This window comes from Hermetia illucens, chromosome 2, assembly GCF_905115235.1.
Source record: "Hermetia illucens chromosome 2, iHerIll2.2.curated.20191125, whole genome shotgun sequence".
Classification (NCBI taxonomy): domain Eukaryota; kingdom Metazoa; phylum Arthropoda; class Insecta; order Diptera; family Stratiomyidae; genus Hermetia; species Hermetia illucens.
This window is the reverse complement of record NC_051850.1, coordinates 90,346,679-90,372,816: the sequence shown is the minus strand read 5'-3', so window position 1 is coordinate 90,372,816 and position 26,138 is coordinate 90,346,679. Positions and strand designations below refer to the sequence as shown.

Sequence of the window (26,138 nt, the reverse complement as noted above, 5' to 3'; positions counted from 1 at the left end):
CATGAATGGACAAACTAAATGATATATTTTGTGGAAAACAATTCTACTGAAAATGAAAACATTACGGACGCACCCCAAGTCGATGACCATTTGGCAATCAGCTGCTGACGGAGTTGTCAGTTGACTTTTTCCACTTCTGAAAGAAAACAATCGACCCCTGTGAAAATAATCGTGTTTTCCGCAAAATGATTCATTTAACCGGGCAAAATTACGGCTCACGTGAAATAATTCAGAATGTATTCTCGCCAATGGTCGCTGTTATGTCCAGTCCGCAGGCAGACGAAATGTGCTACCGAAACAACTTGTCCTTTGTGGAGATGCTGCAGCCGTTCTGCAAGCTTTCGAATGATGGTATGTTTTCCCAATTAAACATTACAGTCCGCCGCTTCCTCCACCGGAAATAACTTCCGTGATAATAAGAACAATTTTAGGCAGCTTTGTGGCTTAACCATATAATTATATACGCGTTTCCCCAAGAGAGCCGAGAATTTGCTAAAGTCGCCTCCCGCCCCCATTGGAGTCCTTTGTATGATGATTTGATATGGCAATAAATAATAAATTCGGTGAGGAAAGTTTTCTGAAAAATGATGGCAAAAACTAGTGCGCACGGGTCTGCCAAGGGATACTTGGAAAACATTATTATGTGTGCCCGGATGGCTTAGTGGTTAGAGCGCAATTCAAATATCACTGGTGCAGAGGTACTACTTCCTACAGTGTCCCATAGTCCTGTAGTGTGCCGTTGCGCTCTTGGCTAATTGTGGTTGTTGATTTGTTTCGTTCCGCGAGGTTCCGGCAAGCTAACAATGCAATGATGTGTCGAACCGGTCCGGCTTACGATGACTCCTGCCAGAAACGGAATGGCAGGCTGTTGCCTTCGATGCCAACGTTTTCGATATGGGTTGGGGAAAAAGAAATGTAATTGTGATCGAAATTTGACGCTTTATTAAACATACTTAGAATTATCCGATTTAAGTCAAATATGCGCCGTTTTGTTTGCAAACTTGTTGCCATTTAGAAGGCAACTTCATTATCCCCCCTTATAAAACACCCCCTCCTTACTTGCAAAAAACTCGAAACAGTCAGTTTTCACAAGCCTCTTTTGAGGCGAACTTAGTAGAACCTAGAGCGTTTTGCATGGGCCCAGAAAGATGGTAATCACTTGGCGCCAGGTCCAGACTATACGGTGGAGCGATAGGACATCCCATCCGAGCTCCCGCAGCTTCTGGCGGGTCATCAAAGATGTGTGAGGCCGAGCTTTGTCCTGGTGGAACACAACACCATTCCTATTGACCAAGTCTGGCCGCTTCTGCTCAATCGCCTGCTTCAAACGGTCGAGTTGCTCACATAATTGAGGGTCTGCCCATAGTTGAACAGCTCATAGTGGATAACTCCCTTCCAATCCCACCAAACACACAGCAAAACCTTCCTGGCCGTCAATCCGGGCTTGGCAATGATTTGGGCCGGCTCGCCGCGCTTCGACCACGATTTTTTTCGCTTGAGATTGTCCTACGTGATCCACTTTTCATCATCAGTCACGATCCGCTTCAAAAATGGGTCGAATTCGTTCCGTTTCAGCAGTGCATCGTAGGCTTTGATTCGATCCAAGAGATTTTTTTGCGTCAACTCGGAATCTTTTGGAATCTAATCTTCTGCAAATAGTTCCAAACGGTTTATTGGTCTATACCCAGTTCCTGGTCAATCGAACGAATGCTCACATGCCGGTCTACTTGGATGATTTCGCCGATTTTATCAGTTTCTACGACGATTTTCCTACCAGTACGGGATGTATCTTCGACATCCACTACACCAGAACGAAATCAATCAAACCAACGCTGTGCTGTGCGAAAAGTTACAGTATCGGGCCCATAAACTTCAGAACTTTTTTTTGCATTTTTAACTCTCAGGTAGTAAAAACGTAAAATATGACGAATTTCTTGCTTGATGGACTCCATTTTTGACGCGCTATAACTTGAGACTGAAACGTACAATCACAACACTGTCAAAGAGACACTTGTAGCACAGATTGTCGTCTTCAAATCGCCGTATAATATGACCCGATGCAATAAGTACCACACAAGATATGTTTAAGTGTCGCCATCTACTGCCAAAGTACGACATTTCTTTTCCCCCAACCCAATATATGATGCAATTAGTAGAAATGATGATTTTCACAGTTTTGACAGGACAGGGAAAGGAGATTGATTGAAATCCAATCCAATTTACAGCAGTGAAAGGAAAGGAAAATAAGCAAAAAAGACGAACAAACGCGGAAAATACGACTGAGATAACACACAAAAGCTAGCGTGGAAAAGAAGACTAAAACAAAAATAAAACGGTGGGGTTAGGTTTGACATGGAAGGTGAAGGTGGTGGAAAAACATGAGCAGGACAGGAAAGAGCGAAGGTAGAGTTTGATTCCAGCTTCCTCTATGAAATTGCCCATGCCTATCCGTGAGGAGATCAAGTAGCAAGTTGTAGCACTTGATCCAAACATGGTTTGTTGTATTCCGAGAGAACTTGTTGCACTAAAAGATAATGTGGTCATTCGTCTCGTTCACACCGCAGCTGTCACAGACAGCAGATAATTGCCTGGAGTTTTGTTGATGAGAGCCTTAATGGCTTAACGAGAATCACTGATAATTATGATTTTCTTTGGCTTAACCATATCTGATCGTTTGATTGCTTGGATCATGGCTTGTAGCTCAGCCGAGAGAACCGAGATTGTGCATGCCCTGAGCCCAGAGCAAAGTTTTCGCACCTCTGAGAATACCGCACACCCGATGTTTGAGGCGTCGACCGTAAAGCAAAGAGCTTCCCATTTTTAAGGTTTTGTCTAAAAGTAGCCGGTCTTAGTTTTGACATTTGTTGGAAAGATGGGTAGTGCAGGGGGTTGATCATTTCTTTAACGGACCCATTCCCAGAAACTACCCAACCCAAAAATCTGAAAAAATGAAGAGGCTGCCACTACATGGTGCCTAGGTCCCAAAATACCCCCCAAACCGATATCCTTTCAAATAACGTTAATAATAGTATATTACTAAAATATTTAGTAATTGACTGCAAAACGCCCCTTAAGCGCATCCTAGCACCACGAAATTGCAGCAATTTAGGCTATAACATAGAGCGTGATCCTACCAAGTTTGGTGGAAATCGCACTGTTACTAACAAAGTTACAATAGATCAAATTTGCCACTTTGCAAATTTAAGACTATAAATGCCAATATCACCCGAAAATGGATACCATCTCATAATATATGCATATATTATACATGCTATGTACTAATGAGGCAAATGCACACTCAAATGTATTTATATAAGAAATGCACAAAACCTTTCATACCTGAATGGTCCAGCTTTCGATTTCCCGATTTGTTGAGCTTCGATTTCACCACGTGAGGCAAGATCCGCTCTGAAGGAGGTGTGGTCACCCTCGTAGTTGTTTATTATAGAGAAATGCTTGAACGGGGTGGGGTTACGTCTGCACGTGAGGTCAAGACAGCGCCTCAAGGGGACTGCAGGGAGCGATTCAATTTTCTTCTCAAGGTATTTTGGAGCGAATACTGAAGAGAAGGCATAGTCAAGGATTGGCATGACAAACCCTCTAAATAGTTTGAGGGCTTTGCTAGGGTGGTGTGTCTGTGTGTTTGAGGAGGGGGAGGAGCAAAACCTCTGAGCACTCAGACGTTAGTGGCCTATTATACCCGATTAGTCTGTCTAATGTAATGCTTCTCGTTGCAGTTGTAGCACATCAGCATTAAAAATATGATTTTTGACGCGTCCATAGGCGGGACACTCACATAAAAAATGTTCCGTGGATTCCGCTTCCTCATTACAAGATGGTCACGTATCATCTTGAAGAATTCCTATTCTGAATATATGCCCAGCTAGTGAACTATGGCCAGTCAGATTTCTCACAATGCTTCTGCAAGTCTTCCTGCTTTTCGACAGGGTTAACTTTATCGTATGTTTGTTTGGTTTTGACAGTTAAGTCCTTGGGGTTTTAACGTAGGTACCTGTCGTGGAGGCTTAATTCTACGGTCTTCTTAAGACACGAATTGATTTTGGGACCACAATCAGAGCCCCGCTGTGACAAGCAACAACGGTACCAATTTATGCAAGTGCATGGCTTAGCATTCATACTGGTGAATGCAAGACCTACCTAAATCTCTACCGAACTAAGGAGTACGGCACCCGTGTTGAAACGCAACACCACGCCGAGGCCCGAAGGTCTCTTCTCGCTCCCAACCGCAACAACCGAGCTGTACTCATATACGACAGGAATTCTCACGAAGTATATGAGTCCAGGGGTTACCCCGATTCCCATGGTACCAGTATACCCCTGGTAAGGTTTCGAAACCACTTCAGATGAGTCCCCGTGCAGACTCGGGTCTGATCGCCCTTATTAAGCCTTGGAGCATTCGCCTACTGCATCACGGCCAGCAAACCAATGCGATACAGCGTTTCCCGGTGCCACCACGTGGAAGTTCTCCTCGGCCACTTGATGTTGGTTCAGCCGACAGGGTTGCCACCCCACCTTCCTCCCCGCCACCTCAGAGCACCATTTGGTTTTGACAGGAGGCGTTTGGTGTGTTTAGCGGCATTAAGGCTCGGCCACCTGTCATTATGCGAAGCTTTTTCCCGGTTTTAAAAGCAGCATTAGCCAATGCTATCGACACTCTCATTGCTGGTTCTGGTCCAGACATGAGGGAAATTGCAATCTCTTTTGCTAAAACATCCGAGATTTCATTTCCCTCTACACCACAATAACCGGGTACCCAGAGCAGTTCCACCGTATTGAATCTACAAATAGAGTTCAATCGTTGATCAAAGGACTGCTTGACGCCCTCAATCCAGTTTAACCAACTCCATATCGTTCGGCGAGTCGATGTTCGAGTCAAAATCAGCGGTAAAGTACCTCGGGTTGATTCTTGACGCAAAGATGAGCTTTTCTGAGCAAATCCAAGCAGCAGCGAACAAGGCTGCGGCTGGAGTTTCGGTGTTAAGTAGGCTAATGGCAAACATGGGGGGTCCTACGTCTAGTAGGCGACGTCTCCTGATGAGCTCAACACAGTCTGTCCTGCTCTACGGTGCAGAAGTATGGGCTGGCGCTCTTAACAAGGAGGTATATCGTAAACGCCTCGCGCAAGTACAGAGACGGGGAGCTTTACGGGTGGCGTCTGCGTACCGCACTGTCTCTGAACCGGCCGTAATGGTGATCGCGGGAGTTATCCCCGTTGCCCTTCTTGCTGGGGAGCGTCAGGCCATATACAAGCGCAAGGGAGATGAGCCAAGGGAGGTGGTTGCTCGCGAAGAACGGCAACACACTCTAGACGAGTGGCAGCTCTCTTGGCAAAATGAAACTAGAGGCAGAGGGACTGCGCGGCTCATCGGCAACTTAGGTGCGTGGCTGAATCGGAAGCATGGTGAGACTGACTATTTCCTTACCCAATTTTTAAGTGGGCATGGAGGTTTTCAGTCTTACCTGCACAAGATTGGAAAGGCGCGTTCTCCGGGTTGTGTGTTTTGCAGTGGAGTTGTGGACAACGCCCACCACACTTTTTTTTCTTGTGGAAGGTGGGATGGGGTTCGTCAGCAGCTCTATTTAAACTCCAGACAACATTGTCGAAGAGATGCTGACTACTGCTGACAGGTGGAACCGTGTTGCCCATTACGTTCGGGCCCTTCTCGTTGCTAAGAAGATAGAACTCGACCGGTGGAGGAGCCGGATGGCAGGGGGTTCCTTGTACTGACAGTTCCCTTCCTCCTCTCCCCTCCCGTTGGTGAAAGAATTCCCTGATTTGAAGGCTCCGCAAGGCGGGAGAGTTCGGGGACTAGCCCGAAGTAATGTGACAAACGGTTCCAGGCTAGCTCTCTGAGGATGGGGAGGTGTTTAGTTGGTAGTCCGACGACGTACCGAATCGGGAGTCCAACACTGTGTGCATAAATGCATTCACCTACCCTACCCCCCAAAAACCAGTTTAACCATCGCTACAGATTGCGATGTACCTGCCCTTCGCATGCATTCTTCTGGTTCGTCTCATTTTTCTCTCCGTTTCAAAATAATTTCATATCTTCTACCATACATCTGTTTGGGGATCCAAGAATCAGAAGGAATTGCGAAAACTGGATTAAGTTCTCCCAATAACTCTTCCAATGCTCTGTGCTCCCATGTCCATGGTTTCCCCATAGATCTAACCGAATTAGTCTATGAACTACTCTCATTGCAGCGTTCAGCACCGGTGATACCCAGACACACAGTTCTTCACAGTGTGATTACTTTACAGTCAAATCTCTTTTTTTTCATCTTAACCCACCACACCACCAAACTACAGATGCATAAGTGAACATCTATCTAAGGATAGCAACATATATCCACATTACTACCTGTGGCCTAACTCCCGATGTCGAGAAAAAGGTCCGCCTGCACAGCCCATAAGCTGTGAGAGCTCATTTCATCTTTACCTCCACATGTTTGTTTCAAAGAAGCTTCTTGTCTAGAATAACTCCTAGATATTTTTTGCTTCTTCGGAGAGTTGAAGGATTGCACCCCTCATCTCTGGAAGGCAAAAACCATTCAGTTTCATCATTTTTGTAAATAACACCATTGTGATTTTATTTGCATTTACTGAAAGTCCATGTCTGAGGAATCAACTGTCAACAAATCAACGCCGCGTTGTGTATTTCTACACACACTGTTTCAAGATCTCGACTAACAGCTAGCACAGCCACGTCATTCGTATAAGCTTGAACGTATATTGGCAGATTTTGCAGTTCGCATAGTAGTGCGGCGATCAACACACTCCACAGAAGTGACGATAGCACACCTCCTTGAGGGCAGCCTTTCGTCACTTCCATTGTTAGGTAACAATCAACACCCACTTCAGCACAGCAATCTCTTTATTAAACGTAGATCCACTTTATTAAATTCATAAACACCATGCTCTCTGGCGGTATCATAAAGCTTTTGGAAGGGTGCACACTCAAAAGCCCCTTCAATGTCCACGAGCACCGCGTCGCGTACTCGCCTTTCAAAATTGCTTTCTCTATCTTTGGAACCAAAGAGTAAAGAGCAGACTCACAAGACTTTCCACGTTCTACGTCGAGGGTGGCCCTTGTGGCAAAATTTATAATCCTGATCGCCTTCTTGAACTTGCCAAACATATCTGCAATGTGCTCCTTGACTGTGAGAGGGGCAGTGATGATTCTTCCAGGGAAAGTGATTGACTTTTTATCCTCAAGATAGACGTTATTGACATTGAGTCTAAATACATCGAGCCAAGAACGATCAAAAGCAATCGTACATGACTTCTCCAGGTTAACGTTTCAGGAAGTTATACTGATTAACGAAGAGACCCGCCTGTAGTCGAAGAGTGTTTTCTGCATCCTCCCGGGAATCTCCGCAGTTTAGGAAAAGAAACATTATATAAATGTTGAAGATTACTGCGCTGAGGACACACCCTTGGGGAATGTCGTTGTTTACCAGGATGTGATGGCCCTGCATGGTTAACTTTCTGTTGCGCATAATCATGTCAGGGGGAGGATTCATGTCAGCCATGATTCGTATAAGAAGGGATAGGTCCACTCTTTGCTAGGCTTTACTGATGTCTCGGGGTAGACCAAGAACATGTTTTTTGTGGCTCTTGTCAATAGCGATGTGAAGTAGCAAGCGATTAAGGTGGTGAACTTGTGTCTCCTGCAGGCAAAGCTTTTCTCCGGAAGCAGGCGGAGATCTTCAAGAGCTTGGACAAGCCTGGATTTAACTATTTCATTCATTGATTTGGAGAAAATGTTGAGATCATTTTGAGATTTACCCTTGTTGGGGATCGAGGCAAGTTTAACCTCATGCCAGTTATCGGCTGGATTTTGACATAGTCATGTATCATGTAGTGCTTCCAGAAGAACTTCTCGTGCCGTTTGGTTTAGCCACTAGACATAGGTGTAGATGATCTCATCCGTGCCCGTGCAGAGCGCTTTCTGCTCTCTATCAAGAACCTCCTGGAACACTTGCGGGAAAAACTGTTGAGAGGCGAACGAGATTGCCTGAGCCAAAGGGACGGTCACTGCTATAGTGTTCTTCTATAAGGTTGAGAAACTGGGGGCACCTAATTATTGTCCCATGCATCGAGATGTCCCTTTGGATCCTGAAAAGTTTTAAGCCAATTGATTTGACTCCAGAATTCTTTAGAAGCTGTTTATCCACGTGCTGTGCCAGGAGTTTCTCGTGGGCTCCCTCACAGATCGAAACCAATTATTGCTTGCCTGAAAAAAGGTTTTGAAGTTTTCCTGATTCACCATTGTTCTAAAGTTGTTATTATTATAGTTATTGTTTTGCCCGGAAAAGAGGTTTCAGGTGTGCAGACCACCAGTGTCACTGAGCTGGTTCTCTACCGTTAGACTTGAAAGTGGAAAGAGTGACTAGGTTTATGATATTTTCAGTTATTTTTTGACTGTCAACGAGGAGAGTTGTTGAAGAGTCTGAGATGAAGGTGCGTTTATCAAATTTTGGGCGGATAGTTTTGGGAAATTCTTTTGTTCTAAATGAGGATAAGTCGGTGGTGGTTGTTTGAGATCTCCTCCTGAAAAGTGTTCCACAACGAGTTTGTTTCGACTGGGGGGCCTATTGGGGTTGGTTCATGCCGGGCCAGACTTGAAAAAGTTGGTTTAGTTGGAGCTGCTGATAACTTCTTTGAGGGCACGACCCTCGGCAGGAGTGCAATGATCACCAGGGGAGTTCGAGCAGGACTGCCTTTGAGGAAGTTGATCAACTTGTTGAGCTCTGTTTTAAAAACTCTTCTGTCTGTGGAGGAAAATATTTCGATACAATGGTTAAAGTGTGTGTGTGTATGGTCCAGATAGCTGCGTGGTTAGAGCACAAAGCTGTCGTACGGAAGGTCGCGGTTCAAATCTCACTGGTGGCAGTGAGATTTGTATCGTGATTTGACGTCGGATTCCAGTCCCTTCAGCTGTGAATGAGTACTTGAGTCAAATCAGGGTAATAGTCTCGGGCGAGCGCAATGCTGGCCACATTGCCTCCTACAGTGTACCGTGATGTACCATTACGGTCTTGAATGAAGTGCTCTAACACACTTCAAGGCCCTGATCCAATATAGATTTTTACGGCAACGGTTATTATTATTAATGGTTAGAGTAGGTATTAAATTGTCTGTTTCAGTAATGATGATGACATGGACTCTGTCGGGTAAAAATTTTACGGGAACCCTCTTGGAGAGTGAGGATATCAACATTATTCAAGTTGGCAAAAAATTCAAGGGTAGATTTATTTCTCAGAAGACTTGATTGTTGTATTGGAGAATCTAGTCCATTGACTAGGTTAACAAAGTAAACATCACTATCTGTTTTGAGTGTGATAAAGTTACCCCCTTGGAAGCTCATCTTTCTACTGTCTTCAAGAGCAACCGGGCAGTTTTTTCTAGGAGTGTCTAAATCATCAAGGGTAATTTCGGGTCAAATATTAGCCGGAGACTTGGGAAAATCGCTTTTGAGAATGGAATATTCTTTCTTCTAGGCTAGTGTGGGGTTGGGCTTTGGGAGCTTGTCATTTGGAGATATCAAATCAGATTTCGGGTATATTCAACGTACATACACTATGAACTATGTATAAATGGAACCATCTTGTAGTCAAATATTCTTACATAAAAATCCACAAAACCTCTCTTATCTGATGCATTGAGCTTCCGTTTCTGGCTTGTTCAGCTTGTTTACTCATTCAACAACTGGGAAAGTGTAAAGTTTCAGTAAATTATGTATGCTACAGAAACCGTTGCATCAAACTAATTCATCCACAACCTTCATCAACACATTTATAAGAACTTCCCTATATTTTTTATTTCTCTAAAGGACATGTCTTTTCTAACAGACGAATGAAAGCACTTGGTAATCTCGGTTCGGAGAATGTGTTAACCAGTTTAGTAATCCAAAAAAACTAAATGCGAGCTCAGGGGCGATTCTAATGGCTTTCACGGACGTATTGCTACATTATCTTCAACGAAATCATAGAAAACCTCTAAAATTAATATAGGGCGAAGTAAAGAAAATCCGCCAATCGAATATAGCGGAGTCCAAGAAGATGATAGTTTTCGTGATAATGCACAAAAGGATGTAAACAACAAAAAAGTTAAACCTAAGACTAAATCATAAAAACCAATATTTTGCACATTAATTTTCGCCTTCATTAGCTCATTTCAGAGACACCACAGGCACCAGCGTATCGGTAAAAGGACTTCGTTTGAATATATGTGATGTAAATTGGAGACCCCCACAGACAGTACTAGCAAGGAAAATGCTGAACGAAGCAGTTTCAAATGGTTTCTGTGATAAACAAAAAGTCATTAACATTGGTAATTTTACCGCTTCTATGTTATACTCGTGAAATTCCTTATATTTGTTTTTAATAGGTGGAACACTAGATATAGAGGTCCCTTTTAATGAACCGTGGTTTGAAAATTGGCGTGAAACGTTTCTAACAGTTCAGTTTCCTTCAGATCACGAATTCACTAGACATTTCCTTAGTTGTCTAATTGTCTTGGCGACTTCTGATCCCAACATACTAGACACAGCAAATCAATTGACTAAAAAGGTCCAAATGTTGCAAACAGTTACACCGCAAAAGCTTCCCAAATGGTTCTCGAATGAAGTCCTTAATACTTACGTGTTACTGCATGATGGCTCCTTAAGTGACATCTCGACGTAATAATTGTTTTTATATTTATGGAAAGGAATCAACTCATCTATCTATTTCACAGTGCACAGCAAAGTTTTGAGTTGTTGAAGTCGACATTCGGTGAAAACAAATGTTTCCTAGTTCAAATAAATTCAGTCAGTGGGAATCCAACAGAATGCCCTGATCCGTGGATTAGATATATAAAACGACAACCGAAATCAGTAAAATTAATTCTTGGGTATCGAATCACTGTCTAACTGTCTAACTTTCAGGAGCCGCAGTCAGATCAAGGAAGTACACCGAAAACACCACAGGATATGTCTGGAGTTACTTCCATGCCTGCTGTTCAGATGAGTATTCTGGAAGCATCTCAGGCTGAGGCGGAATCCTTTGTACATCCACTAAGCCCCGTGCAGGAACAAGCAACTGAAGCAATTGTAATTATTTTATATGTTTTCAGCCGCTTTAATTCATTTCCTATTCTTCAATGCAGCATTCGAAATATTCCACAAGCAGTGAGAGTATCAACTCACAACATTTGAACCCTAATGTTTGGGCATCAGAAATCGATGTCGACGCACCGCATGGGATGTTCCTAACTTCCACCGATGTTGAAAACTTGAGGCATTTTGTTCAGGATTATACAGTGCGGGCCTTAATCCCCTTCGTTGAAAAGTTGGTGGGCAATCTCAATGACATGGTCAGCTAGTTTTAAAAAAAAGATCCGTACAATATTAAATATATATTTTTTTGTAGATCACTAATAAAAAGGGAGTGAGTAAATCTCTATTAAGTGCAACAAAACGGTGGTTCGTAACGAACAAACCAGGAGCCGGAACAAGCATGCAAAATGCCGTGATGTAAAAGTTTTTGTTGAGTAATAATTATGTTTCGCGTAATGTATGGTTTTTATAGATATACAGCCGAATCTGCAGAGCTGCAAACTCGAAAACTCGGAGACTTATATTTCATGTTTGGACACTACAACTTAGCATTTCAAGTAAGGGTAGAAACATATTACTATCTTAAGAATAATCTCACCTCGTGGGCTCTAGGCATATCATCAAGCCAAGCGCGATTTTAACGCAGACTCAGCTTGGCAATACTATGCGGGTGCTTTGGAGATGGCTGCATTAGCTGCATTTATGATGGGAACAGCGAATAGGAAAACATACGATTATATGGAAGATGCAATTGTTTGCTACCTAACTGTTTGCAAGTACTTACTGGTCTAACTCTTGCTTAGGAGAGATATATGACGGTTTTTCTTGCTTTTAGATTGCCCCAATTTGCAACTCGTGCGACGCTTCTAAGCATCGAGTGCTTGAAACCCGTTAAGCTATATGGGGAAGCAGCGAAGCAACTCATTCGAATGACAAGCGAGGACTCTGATCTCCGATCGGCTTTGCTACTAGAACAAGCTGCTTATTGCTTCCTTCTATCTCAGCCGTCAATGCATCGCAAATATGCTTTCCATATAGTTCTCTCCGGCAATCGATATTCGCGTGCCGGCCAGCGAAAGCACGCGTTCCGGTGCTACCAACAAGCTTACCAAGTATTCTACGAACGAGGTTGGAGTCTTGCTGAAGACCACATTCAATACACGATCGGCAAACAAGCTGTTACACTGAAGAAATTAGACGTGGCCAGTAATGCGCTAGCGCATTTGCTGCGTCCCACAAGTTTACAAAATACAGTGCAGCAGGCAGCATTTTTAAGGGAGTATATCGCAACTCAAAAAGTATTTTTTTTTATATTACTTGTTTTCATGTATGTTATTTAAATTGTAAATTCAACAGGAACTCATAAAACGGAATCCGGATATCGGACTTTTGGATATTTCGTTACCCAAAGTTGTACAGAAATCCATAAGAGTGCTTGTTACCTCCCATCCTCCTTTGGCAAACCCACATTTTGTACCGGCTACCAACATCAATGTGAATGTTAGTAATCAAAATAGATATTTTAAAACGCATCTGAAAATTTTTTTTATAGTCAAACTTGAAGGACGAATTTAAATGGCAAAAACTGGAAGAAATGGTTGTGCAAGCAGCTTCTTCGAAACCTATTGTTTTCAAACCTTCGAGATGTTTGTTTACATCAGAAAATCCAACAACAGATAATCCACTGTGCATCCATGGGGGTATGTTATTTATTTTTCTTTTAGAAATATTTTCGCACATTTCACAAATTATTTTAACAAACAAAACTTTTAATAAATTTGATCGATGCTTTTGCACTTTTGAAAGATTTAAATTTAAATTATACGAGGAGTGGCTGAAAAGTTAACTGCTCCGGAGCTTTTAATTGCGGGTTAATCCTCCCATAATGTGTAGGGATGAGTACATCCAATATGAGGTTTTACATCTTAATGCTTCGGTAGCTAATTTTCTGAACACTTGAGCGACTCGTATACTGCTGCTACCTTTCCTGTATATTGATGGTAGCATCAAAGATTTTAGTTTGATTCTTGGTCAGCTGTAATAAATGCACGATGTTCTGGTGCATTTTCTCTAATGATTTATGCCATCAATTATGCTTAGTCGGCATCAAGGACATCAAATAACCCATTTGTTACTTTGTCAACGATATTTAGGGAGCCTCTTGTGACTGCTGAGCTCCATTGTTTGGAAATATGAATTGGCTATTCCTTTGGGTGCCTAGGATGCCGTGTTCAACCTGAACCCATATCTGCTCACATAACACCTTTTTGAAAGGCAAATCCTGTTGAGCATTTTAGTGTAATTTAACACAACATCTACTTTTGTTAACACGAAGATCTTTACTTATTTGAATACAAATATATTCGTATTTTTATTCATAGAAAACCACCTGTCCACTAAAGCATTACTGGATGGGATACTGGTTTTTCCGCCGTTAGTGATGATGATTTCGGCTACACTTTATTTCGCTTGAAGAAAATGAGAATTTATTAAACAGCTTCCGAAAAGCAGAATGCCAATGCCAAAATAGGTTTGCAACCTTTCCAATTCCACTACAACCAATCGTTCTTGATCTTGAATCGTCTTGATTTAATTTCAAACCTCAATATACAGGTTCCTAATGTTCCCATCGAAAGAAATCTTCTCTGTTATAGTGTGACAATTGGAGGGGTATCTGCGTGCTCCCTGCCGTCTCAAAGATAATAACTAAAATAATCCTGGAACGCATCAAAGAACATTTCGAAAACTTGGTCGACAGAGAGCAGGTTGGTTTCCACTCCAGATCCTCCTACATCGACAACATCAATACCCTATATATCATTTTGGCACAGGGCGCGAAATTTAGATCTTCGCTGCACCTGCTTTTCATCGATTTCGAGGAAACTTTCGACAGCGTGAATAGGGAGTGTATATGGAGTGTTCTACATAGGAGAGGCATTCCGGAGAAACTAATTGCTATTATCAGAGCGACAGATGATGGCACAAAATGTCACGTGCTGTACCAAAGTAAAATCTCGGAGGATTTTGAGGCCCAAAGCGGACTCCAGCAGAGTTGTATTCCATCACCGATATTATTTCTTCTTATTATCGGTGACGTTTTTCATGTTGCCCTGTCCAGAGGACGTGGACGAATTCAATGGACGATGACGTATTTCCTCAAACATCTCGACTACGGGTCAGGGACTTTGGCGCCAAATGAGTCTGGATTTGGAAAGAGAGGCAAATAGAGGCGGACTGAATAACACCAACAAAACCACGGGTCATCACACTCTCCCTATATGCATATCTAGGAAGCGTGGTTTCTACCGACGGTGGCACCGCACTAGACGTCGGCCGATGTATTAACCGCGTTAGATCCGCTTTCACTGCCCTGTCTAAAATTTGGAAATGCAGTTAACTCAACACTAAAATCAAGTTGAGATTGTTCTATGCTAGTGAACTCCACTGTTACTCAAAAGCTCCAAACTTTCTTCAATACCTGTCTACATCGTATCATCGGAGTACGCTGGTCTGACACTATCTCAAATGAAAAACTTGGTCGGCGCACAGGCTTGGCATTCGTACGCGATGTGATAGAAAGTCGGGAATCGCAGTAGATAGGTCACACATTAAGGAGGGGCGACAATTCCATTGCAGCCTATGCCATGCAATGGAATTTACTCTCCCAAGATGGCCGACGAAAGAGTCACCCCAAGAGCACTTGGCGCAAAACAGCAGAGGAAGAGTGCAGGCGTCTCGGAAAGTCGTTTGGGGAGCTGAACCGCATTTCAGGTAACCGCGAGCGATTGCTACCAAGGATTGACAAGCAGCCATATATATACAAAACTGTCTATTTCGTGTGAATGAACTATTCTTAGCGTACAGCATCATAGAATGTCAGAGTCTCTTTAAAGAGAATAGTCTGTCATAGTAACTTCATAAATACCATGACCTATACGCCATCACTAATGGAATCGTCGTTCTCGCATATAAAATATACAAAATATATAAAATCGTTCATGTCTGGAGCACCGAGTCTGATTTCGGACTTATCTTAAGTTTCATTCGAACTGTACCGTAATTCTAAAGTGCACTATTACTTGGTAAGCAAATTGAATCATTCAAAGAAACAAAGCAAGAATTAATCAAAAGAAAAGCTGGTTAACGTGAGACTTCTATATCTCATCGAAAGCCTCTACAGCTTAGAGGGTATGTACTACCACACTCACACTATTTTCCAGATTTAACATTTTTAGAGTATTACTCATTCTGATCTTTGTGAATTTTTTTAACGACAAACCTTTACTGACGTCAAATTTACTTGGATCAATTTTCTGCCAGCAACGCTTACTAGAAAACGAAATAACGTTTCCCACAATCCAATAAGTTCTTACCTATATAGAAACATACGTAAAAATTAATTTTTAGCAGAAGTTTATTTTAGTTTGGAAGGGAGCGGAATTCCAGGGACCCAGGCCTTTTATTAGGCGTAATATACTATCCCCTAAAATCATGTGACCTCCCGCCTATCGCGTCCGAAACTCTTTGCAAATCTGAGCCCACCTTCCAGAAGCAGGTGTACAGATTCTTCATTCTAGAAAAGCTTACCTTCGTGCGGCGGGCAGCTGCAGAACCGTCGTCCTCGTTACATAAGGTACATATAGCCAAGACCACCTACCAAATTTTTTTCGTGTGTGTCCCTTTAAAAGCGCTACCAGGCTTTTCATGTCCCACTTCTTAAGGGACAAGCCACGGCTTCTTTCTCAAAGGTTTCCTGCTAGTAGGGACTCAAATTTCTCCATTTACATATACAAACTCTACACATTCCGCATTTGCCGCAAACTCCAAACCTCCTCGCTTGCAAGTACGTTAGCGACTTCTGAGCAGGCAAGCAAATTCCCTTTGATTTGTGCCATCAAATCCGGCAGGCGCTTTCAAACAAATAAAGTCAAACTTCCTACCCACACGTTTGTATTTGTGAGGATTTGTTGAGGTTTCTCAAAGCTATAGATCCGGCATTACTATTCCACACTTCCGAACAAACTTGGCAGTGGATAGCCGGATGTCGAATACTGGCTCTGGTCCCACCATTGTGGATCAAAACCCTTGGTAAACTTCCCCATTACCAGCGATATTCGAGTGCCCTTGCACCCAATATTTCGTTCAGTTTCAGCCGCAGCTGGTGGCAATTCCACATCAGTTGGCTTAATATGTTGTTGCTATTTAGTGCTGATAACGCTGTATGACTGTCAGAAAAGTGCGCCCCGCCATTTTTGTCTCAGACATTCTTCTGTTGCCAACAAGATGTCATTTACAGTGGGTGGCCACATTATCAGTCACCCTTGGAAAAAATACATAATTTCAGTTTATATTCAAGGAGAAGTAATTACTAAGCCAAATAAAAGCTATTATATAATTTTCTTCTAAAAATTTATTTTCTCTTTGATCTTATGGCGTAGAGCAGCGTCTTGCACAATTATAATGTGCCGTTTGATAGCCATTCGTGTTCTTTGAATAGCATTGTGATTTCCAAAACTCTTATATGTAAGTATATTGAGTAGGCGTCCTGCTGCTAATGATTACCAAACTATAATACTGAGTGGATGCTTGATCCTTTGCAATCTTTTCTAAATTTTTCAATTTTCGCCATTTGTTTCCCTAGTTAGGTAAACTTATATGTTTGGTAATTTTATGAAGATCATACCTCCAAATTTCATAATGATCGGCTCATTAACTTTACAGTTAGAATTCCTGCAAATGTCACAAAAAGACATTCTAAGAAAGACGTGTTTGAAAAAAATTGTTTAAAAAGTCGCTTTTCGAATATGAGGACATTTCTCACCCCTAATTACAAACAAAATACAGTTCAACAAATCCAAATGCACTTGTCGAAGGAACTGACGGAAAGTAATTATAAATACACTATTTACATATCGATTACGTAAGGACATAAGGCGATTATCTCTTGGCTGCTTGAGCCTGTACCTGATAATCGTTAAGTAAAAGATCTATGCAATAAAAACAAGTGGAAATACCAGTAGCTGGGCGCTTTGGGTATAAAGGTTTTGTGTCCATATTTTGTGAGAAATTTCCTATGCACAGTTTTCCATTCATATATAACTAAACATCCAAAATGTTATTTGGTATATCCAACTCCACTTGCGATAAACTCATGTATTATAAAATACAAAACTTTGACCTTCTATAACTTTGTTAATAATGGCTGCGTTTATTTCAAACTTCCCAAAATTGTGTATTTTTTTATTACTTAAGGCGGGTTTCGGGTAAATTTCTAAAATATGCTATTATTAACTTTATTTGCGAATGTATCGGAATTAAAGTTTATTGAGAGACCTAGATTTTATGTAGGTGCATCATTGTAAATTTTTTCAGATTTTTCGGTTGGATGGGTTCTGAGAACGAGGCCAGTTACACTTTTCGGGCATTGGTGGCAGACATTAAAAAAAATACATCACTCTAAGAGGCAATAATAATGGCAACTAAATGTAATATGTACCTAATATGAAAAAAAATATGTTCTTAAAATTCAACAAAAAACACTTTAAAAAATTAGCCTCCCTTTGCATCTCTCCCTGAAATGTGGTCGCATTTTTTTAAGACGTCGGACCAGTTCCATCTTCCAATCCCATTACGATTTAGTATATCTTCTTAAATACTAATCTAGAAACCGTAAAATGATATCAAACCTATATGCGTCGTTAGCCGCTTTCCATTTCATTTCGAAATGAATAAGACGTAGCTTTGGGAAAGCTTCAATTGTCAGGTAGTACTCATTGCTCCCGTAATGTTTGGTAACCAAGCATTTAAATTAGCTTACTGCTGTTCAGTTCAGTCTTGGCCACCAAAATGGATTTTATTGTGGATATGTATGTCCTCAGCTCGTGATAATCCTACAGCAACATGGCGATCTGCAGGATTTCTTCTTAGCGTTCAGCGTAAGTTATCTGCAGGGTTGCATGCAATCGGTCACATTCTAGGCCCGCAAAACTTGCCGATAATTATTATAGCTAGATCGTCCGCAAGTGCTTGCACAAAGACTTTTGTATCGTCCAGAAGTCATTGCAAGGTGTCTATTACCAGGAGCCAAAACCAAGGCGAAAGTGTCCCTTCCTGTGGACAGTCCCTAAGCCATCCTGCCTCAATAAACACTGTCTCGCCGTGTTACAAATTGACGCGAACGAGGCATATTTAAAGTCACCTTCGATATACATGAATACGACTAAGACGTATTCCTTTTTGGATATCGTCTTTTAAATTTTTGCCCTGTGCTCATGCAGTACTGCCTCCTTTTAGTAGAAGGGAAGTTATATTGATCAATGGGGTATCTCTGGGTTGGGAATCACAATTAATTCCACGCCAGATAAAAGGATAAGTATGTGCGAGGCATACGCGGTATATATTCTAAATATGTAAACCCAGGATATCCATTCCCTCTATGACTGGAGCATGAATGATGCCATTCGAGCGTGCCGACTGGTATGGAACGAGCTTTGATGATCCGTGGGAAGTGAGCTTCAAGAAAATGATTTTCCTTTTCGTCATGCTTTCTGCGTACGTCCTGCTCTGTAAATTTAGGGTACCCAGCTACTATCTACATCCTTTGACAAGGATCCTCCAAATTCAAAGTCGCCTCAAGCAAATCTGTTCCCAAAACCATCTCCATGATGATTGCTTAGCCGACCTTTTTACCGATTCCACTCAATAGCTGAATCAGACTTTGGAGTTCGGTTCGCGTTTTCCTCTATTTTACCGAATCCCTGTTTTACCATGGTGTTTACCCTTCTTTGGCGAATAGAGAAAGTTCTCTATGAAAGCTTTTCTCATACTAGTTGCATAAAGAGCGGGGGTTGTGCTCTCAACTGCAGCAACGCATTTGATGCGTTTCCCAGGGATCGTAGCTCGGGTGCTCATTTCTGTTTCGTTCGTCACCCAATCTGCCTACCGCTGATTTTGAAATCGAGTGGTTAGAAGTGAATGCATATCCATTTTGAAATAAATGCGCCTGTGATCTAAAATCGTGATTTCATTCGACACCCTCCACTTTCTGGCAAGAGTCGCCATGTCAGGGAATGTCACCATGATCTCGATGGTCTCCCCGACCCCCACCCCCCTCCCCCAGCAGATGTGGTGGGCGTTAAAATCGCATCATACTATTAACCTCTACTTTTTAAGCAAAAATTATTTGCTATTAAGTAGTTCTTCTCTTATCTGGTACCATCTTATTATCTTATTTTCCTTTTCAGAACCAGTTGAAATCAGCGTAACTGTTGCAAATACTATTAAACCCAGCATAACTTTTAGCGACATAAACATTGTCTGGGAATTCAACACAGATGACGGAGGTGTAATCTCAAATAAAATTCTATTTGAAAAGGAATGCACAGAAAAGGGTAACTATTCGCTCCATTTTTTACACTGATCTCATTTTTTACATAACCCTAACGTCTAATTTCACACAGAGAAAGAAGATATAAGCTCCGCCATTATTGCCAATGCTATCCAAGAGATCCACCTAAACGAGCATGAAGAACGAACCATACATTTCAAGCTAACTCCAAAGTTGATTGGAAAACTGAAAATTATCGGAATAGTGGGGAGAACATCGGCAACAAACGAACCTGGAAGCTTATTAGGATGTCTGCGGTTTGAAGCGCAGTTGATCAAATCAACGGAGAAGGCATACGCTGCAGATCGGTCGATTCAATTTGATAATAAGTTAAACATAGAAATATTGCCACCCGCGCCGTCGCTACATGTTAGCTTTTCTCAAGTCCCTACTGACGTTCTCATTGGAGAAATTATTCCGGTAACTCTGTCCCTGCGAAATGCAGGCAATGCTTTTATTGATAGTATTTTCCTCGGCTGTGATAATCCACGTTACATGACTATCTCAAATGGTGGTGCTGAGTTACCTCTATCAATATTGAGAGGTGAGTGGGGAATAATCATACTTGTATCTTGTATCGTTATGTTAAATCATTTTTCACAGATTTCAAAGACTTAACCAATGAAAACCTTAGTAAAGACAAAGAAACTCGCAAGCAGCATGTCTACAAGGTAAAAGGCGATAATGAAAGTCCGTTGAAACCACAGGGAACGATTTCTGTTCCGATTTGGATACAGGCGCCGTATTCAAAGGGCAAGTTTAGCTTACGGGTTCTTATTTACTACGGAACCCCTGCTGGATATCCAAAAATAAGGTAATAATTAGATAGACGCTGGTCAATAGAAAAAAATCTTAATTGTTTGGAATTTTAATGCAGGCACAGACTTGTTCGACATGAGTGGGATTTCAACGTTCACGATAGCTTGCAGGTTGCTGCAAATTGTATCATCAGCAACGTAGTAACCAATGAGCTGGCAGTTGAAATTGACTTGAAAAATTTGAACCAAGTGCATCATCCATTCATGACTGAAATCGCATTAAGTTCCATTCACCTTTACTGTCCGAAATACAAACTGGCACCGCAAAAACTTATCTGTAAGTTAAGTTCTCTTGGTCTTCAAAACACCAATAGTTCTTATAAAATTCATTTGTTTTATAATATCGCCATAAAAATTTCTTGCAGATATAAACGAAATGGAAGTGACTTCAAGCGCCTTTGGAGGTGAGAGGTTAAAAAGCTGAGTGAAGTGAATTCTCTTAAAATCCTTTCTATTGTAGACAAGACAATGAAATCCACAAAATCCATGGGATTACGTTGCGGTTTAGTTGAGTCAGCAGCAGAAAACGCTAGCAATCCTCTCCAATACATCACCAGCCGAATATCTTCCATAGAAACCGGGTCAAAACCTACTCCAGAAAAGCTTCCACCCCCAGGCAGGATGTACAGTTTTCTTCTAAAGAATGAAACGAAATACCTTACACCTTCTACCACCAACGAGGAATTTAACAATATCGTGTCAACAGTGGATCCTCATATGACAATGATCATTACGTGGAAAGCTTCAATATCGGACCCAACTTCAGCTAGTCGGATATCGTTCGGTCAACACTTTGTTCAGCTCAGAAATCTTTATGAACAAGTTCTGTGCCCGGAGACGGCAGATTATCGAATTAAGACATATTTAGGAGATCATCAAAATTACTATAAAATATATGAATATCAGGGATCGCTTTCGAACGAGATTGACGACGATGACGATCAATGGGAATTCAATAATAATTTTGTGGGAAAACGATGTCTTCTGGAAGATGAAACATTTCATGGTGGGAAGGTTGTAGCAGAGGGAAGCAAAGCGTACTAGATGTGATAGGTTTTATGTTTTTGTAAGATTAAATAAACGTTAGAATAAATGTTGTCGTTCGTGAAACTAATTGAAAATAATAGTGTTTTTAAATTAAGGGATGTAATGTATGTTTATTAGGTTAGGGGGTTGTTAAATTGGTTAGTTTGGTCAGTCCCCCGTGAGTTCGGGTTTAAGAATACACTCAAATTCTTTCTTGTTCGTCGCAACGAGCGATTGGTTTCTGGAATGCGCGCACGTTCCTTGACAACGGCAGCGAGGGTCCTCAGAGTGCTCCCTTTTTGCAACTCGAGCGGGAATTCCAACGATATAAGCTGGACATTCTGCCTCTGTCTAAGTGAAGTAAGATTATATAACCCTCGAGAGTACTTCTCTCCCTGTTGCCACACCAATCGCAATAATGTGCTTTTATATTCTAGAAAGCCGAGCAATAGCAGGCGCGAATCCGGTGTAATGTTGTTCTGCTCTAGGTTAAGGAGCATCATAATTGTACAGTGCTATGCACCAATGGAGGCTTCTGATATAGTGGAGAAAGATACTCTCTATGAGCAATTACGCGCAGTCCAAGGGAGGCTTCATGAAGCTGATATTGCGATTAAATGCCAAGATGAGCTCTGACGCCGCCTTGTTCAGACATATGGTGGGGAAGGGAAGCACGGTATTGGCGATCGTAATGATAATGGTGTGATTTTTGTGGATTTCTGCAGCTTCGACTGCCTCGTCATTGGTGCCACATTTTTCGAACACAAAACCTGCAATAAGGTCAATTGGGTTTCAATTGACCGGCACTGCACGAGCAACCAGACCGACCACTTGGCAAACAGCAGTAGATTTAGCAGTTGTGTTCTGGATGTGCGTAACAAGAGAGGCGCTGACATCGGCCTCGAAACGGATCACCATCTGATGATGGCTCAATCTCGCAGGGCTGGGGAGCTGTCGCTGAAAGAACTATCTTGCTAAACGGACGGCAATATACTGAGAAAAATCGATGAGCATTGGGCCGCTATTAAAAATGCTCTTTTCTCGTGTGCTATACAGGGTGTCAATTCCGTTCTTTCTCTCCCCTCCGTTTCGTGGAAGTCACTGCCTGAATTGTAGGCTCCCTAAGGCGGGAGAATGGGAGAGCTAGGCCTAAGTAATGCGCCAAACGGTTAGTGCTCTAATCACGGTGAGGAATTTAGTTGGTACTCCGACGGTTTACGGTTGTGAGAGTCTAAAACTAAAAATTGTTTAATCTAATTTCCGTGAATTCTAAACTTCGAACGGCTACGGTATATCTAGTGGTAATGTAAATTTCAATTTGGCTAGTTGACATTGCTTGGACTGGAATGCATTCGGCTGCAATATAATTGGGCGGCTGAAGGGTAAAGGTTATACAAAGTAAATGGGATGAGGTAAGTGTTTGAATGTGTCTAACGACTTTGTGGGGCTGGCGAGTAGAACCGTCGTTTCTTTAGTGAGCATATTGGCATTTATGTTGGCAGGATATCTTGGTTTTGCAGGAAGTGGGCATGTTTCGTGTAGTTCTCGGTAAGTATTCTGATTAACAAAAATTTTATAATGTTTATAATGCATATTAGTTGCGAATTTGGCTTTTTACCAGCTGTGATATGAGTTTAATTTGGACCCGCAGAAAGTCGAACCGTGGAGTGTACTTTTTGCGATATAGGCGATTTTCTTCCTAAACTCCTCCATGCTATTAACTTAGTATGCTGCTCCCAAGCTCAGGTAAAGGAGGAGGGTTTGAGGTAACGTACATGATGATCGGATTGAGCCACAAGCCTCGGAGAAATGCTAAGGCGTCCACCTCAGTCGACGAGGCAAGACGGGCCCCGGTCCTGTCGAGAAATGGGCAAGGGTTCTTGACGCCTGGACGGAATCAGAACGTAAGCAAGTTAGTCCGCACACAACGAACAAAACAAATACGTGTCTGCACGCTAAATGTTGGTACCCTAACTGGAAAGACCGAGGAACTCGCAAGAGCCCTTCGGAAAAGGCGCATTGATATCTGCGCTGTGCAAGAAACCCCATGGTCTGGTAAAAATGGCTACAAACTTCTCTATTTCGATAACCCGCACACTCAATATGGTGTTGGCGTTGCCATCTCAGAGGGTTTCCGTGATGCCATTAAAGAAGTCGAACGATTTGATGATCGACTGATGAAGCTCACCATTATATCAGCTGATCGCAATATTCACTTCTTCACCACGTACGCACCACAGGCAGGTCGACTTGATGCCGAGAAAGATGCCTTCTGGCAACTTCTCGATGAAAAAACTTGTCACGTGCCTGCTGACGACTATATTATCATTGCCGGCAATCTTAATGGTCATGTTGGTGAAAAGGCAGATGGTAACAGGCGCCATGAGGGAAAGGGGTTCGGAGCGCGCAGTGAGGGTGGCGAGCATATAATCGATTTTGCGGACACCCATGACCTTGTACTTATGAATACATGGTTCATAAAACGATTGTCTCATCTTCCTACATTTTATAGTGGGAACAGTAAAACGCAAATCGACTATATTCTCATAAGACGCCAACATTTTACCACTGTCACTAATCAAAGTCGTTCCCTATGAGAGACCATCGCACTTCAACATCGGCCGTTGATTGCCGTCCTACGAAACAAGCCTCCGATAAAATAGCATGAGGAGCGCACTGGCCCGCGGCGCATTAAATGGTGGCGATTTGGTGAGAAGAAACGATCCCACTCAAACGATTGCCGGCCATTACGAATGTGGAAGAATCATGGAACCAAATGAAAGACACGATTCACAAAGCGGCCTCTGCAACCCTCGGGGTCACCAAGTCGGGTAAGCGGTACATCAATGAAGGTTCGTGAAAGGAAACGCCTCTACCACAAATTTCTCGACGATAAAACGCCTGCTAATTGGAAAATTTATAAGAATGCCAACCGGGAAGCAAAGAAAGCGGTCGCTGTCACCTGAGCGAACCATTACAAAAATCTTTACGATAAACTGGACACTCGGGATGGCGAGAGAGATCTGTATCGACTTGCTAAAAGCCGTAATGAACGTACACAGGATATCGAACACTTCTGTTGCATTAATAATGAGAACGGTAATTTGCTTACCAACCGTCGAGCCGCAACGGATAGATGGCGAGAATACTTCAAACAGATTTCAACTGAAGAATTTGCTCATCCTCCACTTCGAGAATCATTACCCACATTTGGAACAGTTCCACCTGTCAGCGGAACTTTCCAGTTAACCCGTTGGGGAGTTACGTCTCCACGTACTCGAGGAGGGTGATCAGACCCGAGTCTGCAAGGGATTCATCTTAAGTGGCTCTGCCGTGAAGCCTCACCGGAGGTTATCTGGTACCATGGGAACCGGGATGGCCCTCTGAGAGCATATGCTCGAGGAGAATTCCTGGAGGATGTGCTTTCGGCCCGGTTATTTGCGGTTGGCCCTAGTGGGAGTTTCATGGTGGTTGTGGTTATGCCTACATCGCAGGCAGAGCTCCTCGGAGCTCGAGCGTGGAGTTGCGCTGTACAACTCGGGTGCCGTACTCCTTAGTTGCGGCAGAGGTGTTAGATAGACCTCGCATCCACTGGTATGAATGCTGAGCCTGCACTCAGTATAAACCAGGACCGCTGTGCTTGCATGGCGGGGCTCTGATTGTGGTCCCAAAATCAATCCGTGTCTGAAGAGGACCGTGGGATTATACCTTCACGGTAGGGACTCACCTTAAACCCCCAGGACGTTCATGTCAGCGGAACTGGTGCTCAGAGGTGGCGGTGAGGAAGACGGGGCGGCAACCCAGTCGATCAAACCAAAACCAAGTGGCCGAGGAGAACTTCCATAGTGGTGGCACCGGGAGACGCTGTACTCACTTTGGCTTGCCGGCCGGGATGCAGTATGCGAATGCTCCAAAGGCCTAATCAGGGCGATCAGACCCGAGTCTACACGGGGACTCATCTGAAATGGCAATTCGGTCACGAAACCTTACTAGAGGTATACTGGTACCATGGGAACCGGGATAGCCCCTGGATTCGGGTGAACTCCTGTTGTATGTGAGTACAGCTCGGTTGTTTGCGGTTGGCCCCCTAGTGGGAGTTTCATGGGGGTTGTGGTTATGCTCAAGCGAGAAGAGACCTTCGGGCCTCGGCGTGGTGTTGCGTTTAAACACGGGTGCCGTACTCCTTAGTTCAGTAGAGATTTAGGTAATTCTTGCATCCACCAGTATGAATGCTAAGTCATGCACTTGGTGTAGACTGGTACCATTGTTGCTTGTCTCAGCGGGGCTTTGATTGTGGTCACAAAATCAATCCGTGTCCTAAGAAGACCGTGGGATTAAGTCTTCCAGAGAGGTGCTCACGTAAAACCCTCAAGGACTTAACTGTCAGCGCAACTGAGGTCGAGGAGGCAATAAAACGAATGAGATCGAGAAAAGCCAGAGGACCTGACGACATCGCATCTGAGCTCTGGAAACCGAAGAGCTGGGACTCAACACTATGGCCCAGTGAATTCTTTAATCGGGTTATTCAGGAAGGAAGAACACCACCTGACCGGCAAGAAAGTACTACTGTTCCAATATGGAAAAAGAAAGGTAGTCCAGCAGAATGTTCAAATTACCGTCCGATCCGGTTACTTTCCCATACCATGAAGATTTCTTAAGGCAACTACGGAATTACTGAAGCAATACACGCTGAGAAACATCGCCTTCTTTACATTGCATTTCTGGATCTAGAGAAAGCGTTTGACCGTGTGCCACACGAACTCATCTAGTATGCTTTACGACAAC

The 26,138-nt window shown here is 42.7% G+C and overlaps 1 protein-coding gene across 1 annotated transcript; it reads left to right on the top strand.

Moving 5' to 3' along the window:
• Positions 1-104: 104 nt before the first annotated feature.
• Positions 105-21,464, top strand: LOC119649613 (trafficking protein particle complex subunit 8). The gene is made up of 18 exons (XM_038051833.1): positions 105-351; positions 10,196-10,357; positions 10,415-10,706; positions 10,763-10,901; positions 10,953-11,117; positions 11,174-11,380; positions 11,437-11,540; positions 11,596-11,680; positions 11,736-11,899; positions 11,959-12,421; positions 12,480-12,623; positions 12,676-12,823; positions 19,367-19,513; positions 19,583-20,053; positions 20,113-20,323; positions 20,387-20,604; positions 20,693-20,731; positions 20,788-21,464. The coding sequence occupies exons 1-18, from the start codon at positions 186-188 to the stop codon at positions 21,369-21,371; spliced, it is 3,909 nt and encodes a 1,302-aa protein (XP_037907761.1). The 5' UTR covers positions 105-185; the 3' UTR covers positions 21,372-21,464.
• The last annotated feature ends 4,674 nt before the right edge of the window (positions 21,465-26,138 follow it).